We start from the raw sequence: 13637 nt of genomic DNA, 5'->3' as shown, positions 1-13637 counted from the left end.
GGCACCGTAAGTTAACGATATTTTTCTAAGAGTAAAGCTCAGTGGAAGCATCGTCGACCACTTCGTGCAGGAATAAAGAGGCGGTGGGAATTTTATGGTGAGGAAACGGGAGCCAAGCAAAACCAAATCTTAGGGTTAGGGTTAGGGTTAGGCTTGCGTTAAATTGCACCAACAGTGGAAGATACAAGGAGGAGTTTGAAGAGCTGGCCAGTGTTTATGCTCCAATTCCGGATTTAATTTTAGAAGCCTTCCTAGCTCAATCACAATTCCAGAGACATAGAAAATGGAGTACGTAAAAGCCTTGCATGGATTCCCACTGAGAACTGCCTCCCGCACATGACCTGGCTTCATGAAACCTTGACACAACATTGGTTTTAGCTCTATGTGTCACTGGAGCTTGCAGGAAATAAAGACAATAAAGACGCTGGAGGCACAAATCGAATGTCATGGTTTTGTTTCCAGAGGGAGGGCACGTTGTTTGGATCAGATTAAGATGGATTAGGATGGCCAGGAAGCGATGCTGGCTGCCGGGTCCTGTCTCAGGCTCTGGAGGCTGCGGGGGGCTGGGCGGGAGCACGGGCTTCAGCTCAGTCCTAGCGAGACTGAGCGGCTTTGGGCTTGGGCGCCTGCCGGCCCCGGGGACTTGCCACCTTTGGCTCCGGATGGGGCGGCACTGCCACAAACAGTGCGCAATCCAGAGGTTCTCTGCCCAAAGAGCAGGTGGCAGCTGTGGCCAGCTGCGCCCATTCCTGGGCCGGGAGGCTCTACTCACAGTCGCTCATGCCCTGGTCACCTCTTGAATGGATTACTGTAATGCGCTTCACACGGGGCTGCCCTGGAAGAGCATCCGGAAGCTGCAGCTGGTACAGAATGTGGCGGCACAGGCAGTTACTTGCGCCCCTCGATCAGCGCACATTACACCTCTGCTCCATGAACTGCGCTGGTTGCCAGCTGGCTCCCGGGTTCAGTTCAAGATGCTGGTCGTGACTTATAAAGCCTTACTCAGCAATGGGGCCAGGTTGTCTGAGGGAGCGCCTCTCCCTGGCTCCATCTGCCTGCCCCAGCAGGACCAGCAGGAGAGGCATGTTACGTGGCATCTGGCAGGACCCAGGAAGAGCGCCTTTTCTTTTCTTTTTTCTTTTCCCCAACCGTTGAAAGGAATAGCGCAGTTGTGACTGAGCTCTTCTGAGCCCAGGACCACACCGGGCACTCTGGAGGATGTGGTTGGGATCCAGAAGCCGGGGGAAAATGGCAAAATATCCACAACACGGCTCTTCCTCTTGCAAGCCCGAGAGGCAATCTTCGACGACAACATCCCTGCAGAGATGCTCCCCAAGAGAATCAGCCGCCCTGTCTCCCAGCCTGACCCCCCCAGAGAGGATGCCCAGCTGTTTCTGGGCCAAAGGCTGCCCCTGATGCACGAGTAGGATGTTGGAAATGACTTCCATCCCAGGGACAGGACAAGGAAAAGTAAACAGGTGGAACAAAAACCCTCCTAGCCACCCCAGGGATTACTCAGTAGGGTTACTCCCCATGTAGTTAATACAGCTCAGGAGCAAGGTGTGGAAGGCCCCTAGTGAGGCACCCCAAGGCTCCTTGGGACTCAACCCCTCATCTGCCACTCAGGATGGCTGTAGCTCTTTAAAAAATGCGTCTAAGAGGGAGAGAGGGAGAGAAAGGCGAGGGGGAAAGTGGGCAGCAGGAAACTCCCTTCTGTCTTTGGGGACAGGAGCAGATGTCCCTGGAAAAAGGAGGCACAAGGAATTCTGTTCCCTTATGGATCTCTGAGGGTCCTATCCTGCCTTCTTCCCTTCTGGGGCTCCAGGCAGCTCTCCTTTCAGCCCCACAACCACCTACGGACTTTTTGCGGCTAAGCGGGGATGTGAACCTGGGTCTCCCAATCCTAAAGCAGCCCCTTTGCTGCTGTGCCTCATGGTCCCCCGAGATGTCTGTCGCCATGGCTCCCGTTTGCCCCAGTGCCTTGACTGGGTATATTTGTCCTGGGAGGGGGGCGCAGTGTCGCCGCCGCCTTCTTCCCTCGCCTGCCCCAAGTTTCCCTAGGCCAAGCACCAGGAAATAAATCTGGCAGCGCCCGGTTTTGGAGACCTGACGATGGGCAACGTGTGCCTGCCACTTGGGGCTGGGAGGCCCGTCCTGAGCTTCAGGAGATCTGGCACGAGCGCAGAGGAATGGGCAGTAAGCAGCACGACACACGACTCTTTCCTTTCACATCTGCGGGGAGTCCGCAGTTTTATCAGCCAGCCCAACGGCTTTCCAGACGAGGACTGGAGTACCTGAGAGGTCGGGCAAGATGGCAGCGTGGCTGTAGCCTTTGTAAGGAGCTCCTCTAATAAGCTCCTTTCATCTTTATTTTATATACATTTCCAACTCGCCCCTCAATATTGGAGAGTTTGTTTTTCTTCTACGGGGCCTTCTCTGCCTATCTGTACTCTATTTATACTGTCAGGATCTGCGCAAACTAGAACCTTCGATTGCTTTTAATTTAGTTTTAACAATGTATATTAAATGGTTAATAGTAAAATGCTTATTGCAAACCACTTGCTTGAAGTCAGAAGGAAGGGGGGGAGAGGATGCCAGGTGCTGTTATCTTTACACAGGCATCTCCAAGGCCAAGCGCTGTGAGAACCGGAGCAAGGCGCGAAGAATTTCAAGCGGGAAAAGAGAAGAACAAGGGGGGGGGAGAGTTTGGGCTTAAAAAGGAAGGGTTTTGTTTTGTAGAATTAGACTCAACGAACTATAGCTGCGGTGCATTTCTCCCAATAAAGAAATCTTTGATGGAACTGTTTGGTCTCCAGGGGATTTACTGAGCTTTGGGAATGAGTGTGCAGACTCTGACATATACTGCATATCTTCCGACATGGGGAAAAGGAAGACGCGACAGAGGACACCTTCTGCAACGCAACCCTCTCCTGAGCCACTGAAACAACAGAAGGCGGACAGACTCGCCACAAGCAAGCGAACTTCTCCAGTAAATAACGCTTCCCCATTTCGTTTACCGAACGGATATGACCCCTTAGAGTGGGACTCACGGGCTGAGGTAGAGAGTCAGCAACCGCTGCAGCTTGCTTCATCTCTGACAGAAAATGCTCCCTCCCCCAGAGGCTGCCGCCGTTTGCTCAGTTGCCGAACAACAAAATCAGGAAGGAGTCTCAGACCTCAAAAGCTTGAAAGATCGAAATGCATTAGCATTCATAACCAGACACAGCCTATCGACGGCACAGACTGTTCTTTCAATCTTTGATTTACTGACTACGATTAAACATCAAGTTGACTCTCTAAAAGATTCCTTCGTGGAATTTGTTAAGAATCCTTTAAACCAAGCCGAGCACTCTGATAAATCTAAGGAGCTATACCCACATTGCTCCTCGCAATCAGGCAGCAGAGGAAGGAAGAGTCAGCCTTTGAAGTTAACCCTTCATCAGGGCTTGATAGGAAAGACAAGGAAAAGACAAACGATCGTGTACGACTAGGTGAAAAGGGAGAAAAGCCTGCATGAGGCAAAGGCTATTTACAAACCAGTAAGATAGCTCTCCAAACACAACTTTGCGCAACTTCGTGTTGTCCGCCAGTTACGCCCTTTCCTGGACCGAGAGGCCCTTCGAACAGTCACTCATGCCCTGGTCATCTCCCATATAGACTATTGTAATGTGCTCTACATGGGGCTACCCTTGAAGAGTATCCGGACGCTTCAGCTGGTCCAGAATGCGGCCGCGTGGGCGATCTTAGGTGCATCAAGAGCGGCACATATAACACCTTTGCTGTGGGAGCTGCATTGGGTGCCAGTTTGCTTCCGGGTCCAATTCAAGGTGTTGGTTATCACCTTTAAAGCCCTACATGGCACGGGGCCAGGTTACCTGAGGGACCGTCTCATCCCCGTTACATCAACCCGTCCCACCCAGTCACGCAGAGGGGACCTGCTACGGACCCTGTCTGTAAGAGAATTTCATCTGACGGGGTCCAGGAGGCGAGCCTTCTCTGCAGCAGCCCCTGCCCTTTGGAACCACTTGGGAACACTTATCGATGCCGCAAAACTGAAGAACTCAGCCCCTTTCTGGCAACTACTATCCCATCAGACGGCTAGATCCTCTCTACTCGCTTAGACTCTCACATATCGCCTGAGGTTTGGGAGTACCGCTTTCAGAAGATGTACGAGGATCCCAATGAGATGTCAACACAAATGAACGAAGGCTTAACTGAGTGGCCTCCAGTATCAACGGCTGAAATCAAGTCTCTCATTGGACGACTCAGAAAAAGGAAGGCTCCGGAGATGGATTTCATTCCAGCGGAAGCATTAAAGAATAATGTAGAACGGTGGACCCCAATTTTAGCATCGCTTTTTACCTATATTGATAACACGGGACGAATCCCAGAGGACTGGGGCTTGGCTATTATAGTCCTGATTTTTAAAAAAGAGAAGATAGATGACCCTGCAAATTACAGGCCTATTTAAACTAAACTAAACTAAACTAAACTAAACTAAACTAAACTAAACTAAACTAAACTAAACTAAACTAAACATAATTAGCAAGCTGAACGCTAGACATCTTCACGGAAAACTTAAGGATTGGTTAGACCAGGGAAATTTGAGAGCGGATGAGCAGGCTGGCTTCAGAGAGGGTAGAGGAACGACTGAACAACGTTTGATTCTCCAGCATCTGATTGAAAAATATTGTACCAACAAGATCATTGTATGCTGCATTTAAAGACCTAAAGGCAGCTTTCGGCTCTGTATCTAGGACCAAGCTGTGGGAGGAGCTGGAAGCCGCTTCAGCAGACAGCAGGCTCCTCCATTTAATTCGTGCTCTATGTTCCAGCACGGTCCTTAAGGTCAGATGTAACAGGCAAGGATCCCTTTCAAAGCCGATTAAAGTACAAAAGGGGGTGAAACAGGGTTGCATTCTGACTCCTCTACTTTTCAACTTTATATTAACGATATGGTAAGATGCCCAAATCACCCGGATTTTCACCCCCCCAAATTAGGGGACCAAAGTATTGCCTTGCTGCTTTACGCAGACAATGTGGTTATATTCTCCAGGACACCTATAGGCCTTAACAGAGCTTTGAGAACTCTGGCCCAATACTGTACTAACAATCAGCTGGAAATAAATTATCAGAAAACCAAGATCGTGGCCTTCGCTAAAAGGCCGAAATTCCGTCCCTGGGATATAAACGGACACAGAATAGAACAAGTGACTAGCTTCAAGCATTTAGGTGTAGTTATGCACACTACGGGATCGAGGAAAGCCCACTGTGATTATGCTGCCGGTTCTGGACAAAGATCAGTGAATGCCATCCTAAAATTCTTCCGGTGCAAAGGAGAGTGTCATGTACCAGCGGCCCTTAAACTCTCCCAGGCTAAGCCGTTAGCCCAGCTCCTTTACGGGTCTTTCGTTGGCTCTCCAACTTCAAGTATGATGTCCCTGGGAAGAGCCCAATCCAAACTGATCAGAGCGGCCCTCCAAAGGCCCAGATGTGTGCCAAATGCTTATCTTCGACTGGAAGCAGGTATGGTAAAAGTTGAGGCAAGAGTGCACCTGGCTTCCCTGAACCTTTGGCTAAAGCTCAAGCGTTATCCTCACGGTTTAGCGCCACTTATCTTTCAAGATAATTTCCTGGATCTTCCTGGAAAAAGGACATTGAACTTAGTCTCTCAAAGCTAGGATTTTCCAGGACTCTGATTCTGAGGATGGAATATGAACAGGCCAAATTGGCCTTGAAGCAAAGGACAAGAGATACAGAGCACCAAGCGGATTTAGGGAAGGCTCCTTCCTTCCTATCCCCAGTGTACAGCAGATTTATCGTCACTGCTGCTAACTACCTTACTCAGCTTGAAATTCCTAGTCATCAGAAAGCTTTTTCCTTAGCCCAAAGCCATGCTCTCCCCTCTGCAGCGCTGGATGGCAGATACGAACAAATCCCATTCGCGGCAAGGCAGTGCTCTTGTGACATTGGAGAGGTAGAAACTACAGACCACGTTCTTCTTCGTTGTCCTCTTTATAAAGAGCTCTGGAGTAAATTCATTTTACCCTTCCTCAACAAATATCCTGGGCGTAAAGATACAGACTATAGGCAAATGCTACTCATAGGTGAACAGCCAACTGTTACAGCACAGGTAGCCAGGTTCTGCGCAGCTGCAGTGAAGCTCCGTCAGACGATGATGGGAAAATTGCGGCAACATACCCTACTGTATACTTTATATATTATATTTACTTTTACTCTTATATATGCTTATAACCCACAAAATACTAGTTATTATAATATAAATTAATAAGATTGTATTTAATTTTGATTAAGGAGCTCATTTAGATTGTGATATAAATGCATTTTAATACTAACTGGAACTTGTAATTTTAAATCTATTTGATTTTAGTTGGTTTATCACTTTTTAGACTCAAGGTGTATGCTTTATAGAATTGCCGCTTGTACTGGTCAGTGACCATAATAAAATTTATTGATATTGATACTGAGTACCTGGATGAGTCCTTCCCCAGCTCCCAAAACCCCCAGCCGCCCGAGACGTCCCAAGACCCCCAGAAGGGAAGAAAGGCTGCCTCGGAGGCCCCAAACAATTCTTTAGGCTGCAAAGTTGGAAGAAAGCCGTGTGGGACTGCCAGGAAAACAGGAGGGCCCAGGGCACAGACAGCGGGGCACGTTAACACGCATGAGTTGAAGAGAGCTCAAAAAAGTTGTCCGTTCCTGTGCCTCACATTCAAATGGTTTCTCTGAGAACCAGGAGAGCATCATGCTGGTTGCAGTCATTTTTACACCAAAAGATCACAGGACGCAGCTTTTCACAGATTAGAAATATACTGCATTTGTCACAGCCATGGCACTACATTTTAGCTCTAGAGAAAAATACTCTTTTAGAATCTGAATTGTCATGGAATAACCTCTGTCCCCATCACCCACCACAACTCGACCCCTGGCTTTCCTCCACGGAGGATACTCTTGTGCAGGGAACTAAGAATGTCCCCCTGTAGCTGGCGGAGTCATTGGGAAAAAACGGCCTTGAAACACGAAGTCTGTTTTGGACGTTGCTCTGCCTAGATTAAGCCACAGAATACGCCACACTGGTGTTTAACACTAGCTACCGCTGAAAACAAAGGGATCTGCTGAAATACCCAACCCCCCAACTGGTCCTTTGAGACCCAGATTCCCAGTCTGCAGCACACCAAGAATCCCTCAAAGGAACCCGACCCCCCCGATGAGCACTGTTCAAAGTATATTGGGGGGGGAACCCTCAGGAAGGAAAAGGATGATGTCCAGATGCTACTTGGAAGTTGTAATTTTTTTGCATGCAACTTGGACAACTAAATATCTTCTTCTAAGATGCAACTCACATCAAATGGGGCCAGGATTAGGACCGGAGAAAGCCAGTAGTCCGGACGCTCCCATCTATGGAATCACTGGGATCCATCTGAGCGGCTCCTGCCGATCTGCTAGGCGTCCATAAAGGTCCATGGCGGATATTTCCACCTCCAAACTCTACTTATCCCAGGTTCCAATGTGGGATAAGGTTAAACAAGATGCCAGCTTTCCTGACATGGTACTCAGGCCTTTTGACGCTTGTCTTCTCCTATTCACTTGGGGAGGAGAAGAAGGGCATTTTCCACTGAGCGACTAACGGATGCTTGCGTTCTTGAAGGCTTCGGTTCCTGAAGGTCCGCTGGAAGCCCATTGCTCTCAGCACACAAGGGAGCCGAAGCGGACATCCGCGCAATCCTCCTTGTGACTCACCAGCGCAAACAGCAACAGTGAAAGCACACGCATCTCCACTCTCCACCACAGATTTATCAGCCAATTTGTTTCCATTTCAGTCTGTGCGCCCGAGGAGACAGATTCACATGCTGGCAGATTTAGACAGAAGCTTAGCTGTCTTTCAAACTAGCATAACCTGCTCAATAAAGCATTTAGGATGGTATTATGGTTAAGACTTTGTGATGGAATGGAATTATGAAGGCCAAGCTCAGGGAGATAAACATTTTCTTAGCTCACCAGAAACGCGTGGGAGGAACAAGAGGATGAGACTGGCACCTCCCTGAGGAAGTCACACTGTTGTGGCTGGAGGACTTTGGGAGCTGGGGTTTTAGTCTGGCTACAACCTCTAGTCTTTTCTTGCTAGAGGTTGTAGCTAATAAACATAGTTGGACTGAATTGGCATTGTCTCTTGGAGTTCCTTGGGCTAGACCTGACAGACTTCCCCTTCATGGAAAAGGGGGAAAATGGGGAGCCAAGCTGGAGAAGTGCTTCTCCAAGGAAAGGCTGGACATTCAGACCCCCGACCCGCTTAGAGCTGAGGTAAGTGCAAGTATCACACTCTCAAAAATTTGACGAAAATGCTCTTCTCTTTTGGAGAAACAAAGAACCAGCGCCATTTCTTTTCCATGAGAATGAATGAAAGTTATTCCCAAAACAGAGAAGAAGATAATGACGGTCACCCAGCCATTTCAGGCACTCTGTCTGGCTCGCGTCCTTCTGCTCCTGTTGGCTGAGCAGTACAGGAGATGTTCCAAGAAGTTCTTCCACCTGCAGTAGGAGATGTCCCAGGCAGGGCGGATGCAGCTGATGCCGCTGCAGCAAGGGCTCGGTCTGCTCACCCAGGGCATGCCAAACCAAAAGAGGTGGGATGGCTGTGTCCCGAGGCAAGTTGGCTGCCAAGGCCAGCATGGCAGCGCGCAGATGGCGTGGTGTCTTGGGCTCCACTGCAAGGAAGGGCCCTTCTTCAGACAGCAAGCGGGCAGCGTTCCCTGAGAGGAACTGGAGAAGTTCATCAGTGGATGAAGCCCACATCCTGCATTACGTGGGCCCCTCTCCTTCGGATCGTAGGAGATTTGTCCAGATGGATTTCCTGCTGATTTGCAGCTGTCTGTTCTCTAAATTACATCACAGAGAGACTATTTAAAATGCACTACCAGTCTGCCTCCTGCTTCTCTGTTTCTTCTTGCCTTCTGAGAGACGGTCACTTGTAACCACTGGAGTGGATCCAAGTGCTCCTGGGGAAAGTTGCCTTTTCCCCAGGAAGCATATTTCAATCCCACTGGAGAAACTCCAGGTCAGCCTGTGGAAGTGGCATTGTAAAGCTGTAGGGCTGAGTTGCCCTTTTTAACAAGTGGTGGCCCTTCCCCCCATCTGAACATGGAAGGTGGGTGCAGGTAGAGGTAGAGGGTAGGTGACTCAGTCTTCTTCATCCTCTTCTTCATCATCTTTGCTGGGCGCACACCGCTGGAAGCAGTTCACGAGCAGCGCCAGGACAAAGCTAGAAATGATCGCAGCGATGGAGACGGCTGCCCCAGAGAAGATGATGATCAGAAGGTCCACCAGGGACAACCTGAATTTGCAATCCCTAAAACTGGCTTCTGTTAATTCACTGAGGAAGATGGAGTTGTCCTCCATGGGGACAGTGCACTGGATTTCACTGAGACCTGCACAATATGAGGGAGAGAGGGAGGGGAAAGGAGGGGAAACAGAGTAGTGTTGCTTTACTTTTAGGACTATTATTCGCAGCTTTCCCATCCAAAATACTGCTCAGCAGAGCTCAGAACTAGATAAAAACATGTCATTGGAGTAATGCTGCTTAGTGTTTGGAGAACTCTGCTCATCAGCGGAAGAGAATCCCTGCCTCTTTTTCTCTCTGAAAAAGATCCGTTTCTCAAATAATTTAGAGAGCAACCAAACTGGGAGCATAGCAGCATGGCGGTTAAAGCTTCGGATAAGTGATGAGACGCAAATAAAGCAAGAAGCAGGCAACCAAGGAAACAGGTGTTTAGGTCTTATCCCCTGGTGGGCAGCTATGAGATCCCACCTAAAATGGGAATTTTACGGAGTCTCCAGGCGATGCCATCTTTCTGCAAGGAACCGGACATGTTTTATCTTCTTTCCGCTCTCCTTTTCTCTGAGCAGAGTCAGCACTAATCACTAAAATGCTGTTACATGAGGTTTTGGTCACTTCAGTGCCAATAGCGATTGTGGCTTTTCCTGTCTGGTTCAACACAAGGTTGCATACACATACTCGCAACACATGTGGTTGTGCTACCTCCCCAGCTCCTCACCCTGGCAGGAAAGCAGCCATGACTCCCTAGGCTGTCAGCTGGCGCCCTTATTGCTGGGGGGCGGGTGAAGAGGAGACAGGAGGGCAGACGGAAACCCCACACGCAGATCACTGCCTGAACCAGATTGCTGGCACTTTCCGTTCTGCCAGGCATCCGGCGTTCAGCTGCCGCTCAGCTTTATGGAACTGCATGCCCAGAGGAACACAATCTGCAGCTCCCCCTCCTACACCAACGTTTGGAGATTTTCAAAATACATTAGCATCTTCTGATAGCGGGAGACTTAGCCATACGCAAAGGAAGCTACACGAAAAAAACGAAACACATTTGCTGCACTCTGGAGCCCTTCAGGCAGCTTGGCAGAGGGTCCGCTCAGTGGGCCGGGAGCCCAGCCACTCTAGCCAGTGACTAGAGCAGGCTTGAGCGAGGAAGGAAGATCAGAGGGGGGGCACCATCTGACCTCAGAAATGCTGAAAAGAGCCCTGAGGCTGGGTGGCCAAGGCCCCTTTATTCCAGCAAGCTGAACATTTAGAAAACGTATAGATTTAGAAAACGTTATCCACAGTATTATTTTTACATGAGGGTTGATTTGCACTTAGCAAGTTCACCTTTGCGGTCCAAACTTTCATCAAAAATTGCCCACCACACGCCACACCCAAACCCTTGTCCAACTTCACAGATGCCTCCTCCCTATTTCTCAGAATCCCTAGAATTGCATGATGGACTGGGCAGCCCCAAGGAGGCAGAGGGTGCTGGGTTCCCTCTTCAGCTTCCTGGGCTGCCCTCAGCCCCTCCCAGGTAAAACCCCACCTCCTTGGGATCCAGGGGAAGTGCGGGACGCCAGGGAGGCCACAGGCCAGCCCCTCCTATGTGCCCCACCCTGGCGTCCACAGCTCTTTTCCTTAAGAACAAAAAGGATGAGACCTGTAGAGACCTTGGGGCTCTCTGAGCTTGGTTGTTTTCTTGCAGACATTTCATTACCCGACTAGGTAACACCTTCAGTGCTAGAAGGGAGTGGGGTTTGCTCTCTATTTATATACAGTAGTTTGCCCTGTCAGTGTTGGTAGGGGAGTTACCCCCTGCCCCTTGGTAGTTCCTAGATTAGACTGTTGTTTACTGCTTGTTTGTTTGTCTGAGTTGGTAGCACAGCACAACCAACACAAACTATGAAAAGGATAACCCTGCCATACATCGAAAACATCTCAGAAACAACCAACAGACTATTACAACCACATGGCATCTCTGTAGCACACAAACCAACTAAAGCCCTCCAGAACATCTTAAGCAAACCAAAAGACCCAGTAGCCCGAGCAGGAAAAATAGGAGTGGTCTACAACATACAGCGTAAGGACTGTAACAGCCACTACGTAGGACAGTCAGGCAGAAGGCTGGCAGAGCGTCTCCAAGAACACCAACGAGCAGTCAGGAGACACAGTGAAAACTCCTTAATTTCCCAGCATGTGGCAGACTTAACCATAACTTCAACTGGGAAACTGTCAGCATCTTAGACCAAGCTAAATCCAAAAATGTGTGGGAATTTCTGGAAGCCTGGCAAGTCAGCCATCAATGGGCACATAGAGATAAACAACAATCACACACTATTAAAAGAGACAATAAAAAGGAAACGAAAAGACCAGAACACTGCCTCGCCAGCAAGCCACACCCAGATAAACAGGGATTAACACCAGGATTAACGTCAGATAAACAATTAAGCAGCAAACAATACCCTAATCAAGGAACTACCAACTCGACAGACAAACAAGCAGTAAACAACAGCCTAACCTGGGAACTACCAAGGGGGGAAAAAACAACTCCCCCACCAACCCGGACAGGGCAAGCCACTGTACATAAACAGAGAGCAAACCCCACTCCCTGCCTTCAAGGTCTCTGCAGTTCAACCCTGAGCTCCACAGATCCTCTTCTGTAGGACAAGACTTGCTTGCCTACAGTTCTTAACTAACGTGCCATTTGGCTCCTACATTTTCTAATGCAACTCTAATAACAACAGCAACAGCAGCCTCCCTTAGCCAGTCCCTTCCTCTCTGGTATCTGACTCACAGCAACTTACTTTGCCAATTTTCCTACTTTCCCTGGAAGGGGCTGGGTTCTCCGGTGAAACTGATGAGGTGGGGCAAGGCAGTTGGGTCAGTTTCACTGCCAGGCGTCCCACCCACTTTCAGAAGTCACAAGAGGACTCCTGAGCACCCATGAGGAAGAGTGGGCGTTAAAAGACGCACCCCATAATCTACTCAAATATGGGAAGTGCAGGTTGGACATAACTGGCAGTGGGAAGGATGATGGCTAATAAAGTACGGCTGGGCTCATATGAATTATCCTAGGTAATTTGCGGCATGACACCCAGGCATGATCTTAACGCATGGTGTAATCACATGAAACCAGAATAAGGCTATTCATTTGGGCATTTCAGGTTAAGCAATTATGCTCTAATTTCAGGGTTGAATACACTGCGCGTGTGTGGGTTAAAAGGTGTGTGAAAGCGGGAAGGAAACAACCACCTAAGTTCAGTTACCAAATAATCCAGCGTAGCGTGCAGGATGGATATCCACGTGCCCCTTGGAGGAACTTTCCCCAATGTGGCACAATCCAGGGATGCTGGTCTGCAACTCCTGAAACCCTGAGGTTTGGGAATGCTGGGTACTCCTAGAGGGCCACAGGACGGAGAACGCCTATGGGGTGACACTGGAGCTTCAGTCCTGGAACCTCGCCCTGGGAGGAAACCCCTGCGATGTGATGGGAGTTCCTGTAAGGGCTGCGCTGTCGAGCAGAAGCCTCACGTGGCTTCAGCTGGCTTTGCCCAACATGCTTCACCAGGTCAGTGCAAGACTTGGTCAGTTCAAACAGGCTGGGTTCGGTAGGTTTTATTCCTGTGAGAATCGGCCAAGGATTCAGTCAGCATCTGGTGCAAAGCGCAAAAATAGGTTAATTCAGGAGCCCACTTAAGCATGTGGTACAGCTCCAACCACTTCAAGTCCTGGAGCCACAAGACAAGTGAGAGAATAGCTTCTCTCGGTGGATTTTAAAAAGGCAAAAATAAACAATAAAGTAAAGGCAGCGTGCTTTCTAGGGAGTTATGCACAAGCCACCGCGAGTGGGGCATTGGCACCCTCTGGAAAACCCAGAAGAATCTCCTGGCCGCCGAGGAAGCGCAGACTAAATGGCAGAAACTCCAGTTAACGCTTCGCTCAGATCTCCCCAAGTGGAAAATCACCGTGCCAGAGGGAGGCTCGGCTGATTCACTGGGCAGGAAGGTCCAGCTTAGTTCCAGGCACTCTCACGCACCCAAGCCGTCTCCCGAGTCAGGTCAACAGCCCCCCCAGACCTTTCCTGGAACCAGCATCTGCTTCCCAGGGGGAATGGGAGACACCATTCCAATCCAAGCTCCAGCGTGAACCAGCACTCACGCACAGCCAAGCGGTGCATCCCGCAACACTTCCACCAGTCCATCTGCTTGGGAGAAGCTGTGAAAGCCCCCCAACCCGCCTCGAGGGACCGCTCGGACATGCTCCAAAGCCACGGGCTCCAAAGAGACCGCTAAAAGCAGTTCGGCCA

General features: G+C 49.5%; 1 protein-coding gene across 6 annotated transcripts in view; it reads right to left on the bottom strand.

The window, feature by feature from the left end:
• LRRC38 (leucine rich repeat containing 38) overlaps nucleotides 1-13637 on the bottom strand; it is an 85140-nt gene that overhangs the window by 47386 nt on the left and 24117 nt on the right. For 2 of the 6 annotated variants that reach the window (XR_015797393.1, XR_015797392.1), the window contains exon 2: nucleotides 7362-9443. Coding sequence is in view for 1 of the 6 variants with exons in the window: in XM_088147688.1 (XP_088003814.1) it covers nucleotides 9196-9443 (248 nt within the window). In the remaining 5 variants the exon portion in view is untranslated. Of the gene's footprint in view, nucleotides 1-310; nucleotides 9444-13637 lie in introns of those variants that run through there. The other 4 variants (XM_088147688.1, XR_015797394.1, XR_015797397.1 and 1 more) reach the window with 4 other exon arrangements.

Source organism: Python bivittatus, unplaced genomic scaffold (genome assembly GCF_059951505.1).
Source record: "Python bivittatus isolate LINGU-HERP-01145 unplaced genomic scaffold, Pbiv_v1 ctg000510_np1212, whole genome shotgun sequence".
NCBI classification, from domain to species: Eukaryota; Metazoa; Chordata; class Lepidosauria; order Squamata; family Pythonidae; genus Python; species Python bivittatus.
Note: the sequence above shows the minus strand (reverse complement) of the source record. Positions and strands in the feature narration are given on the sequence as shown.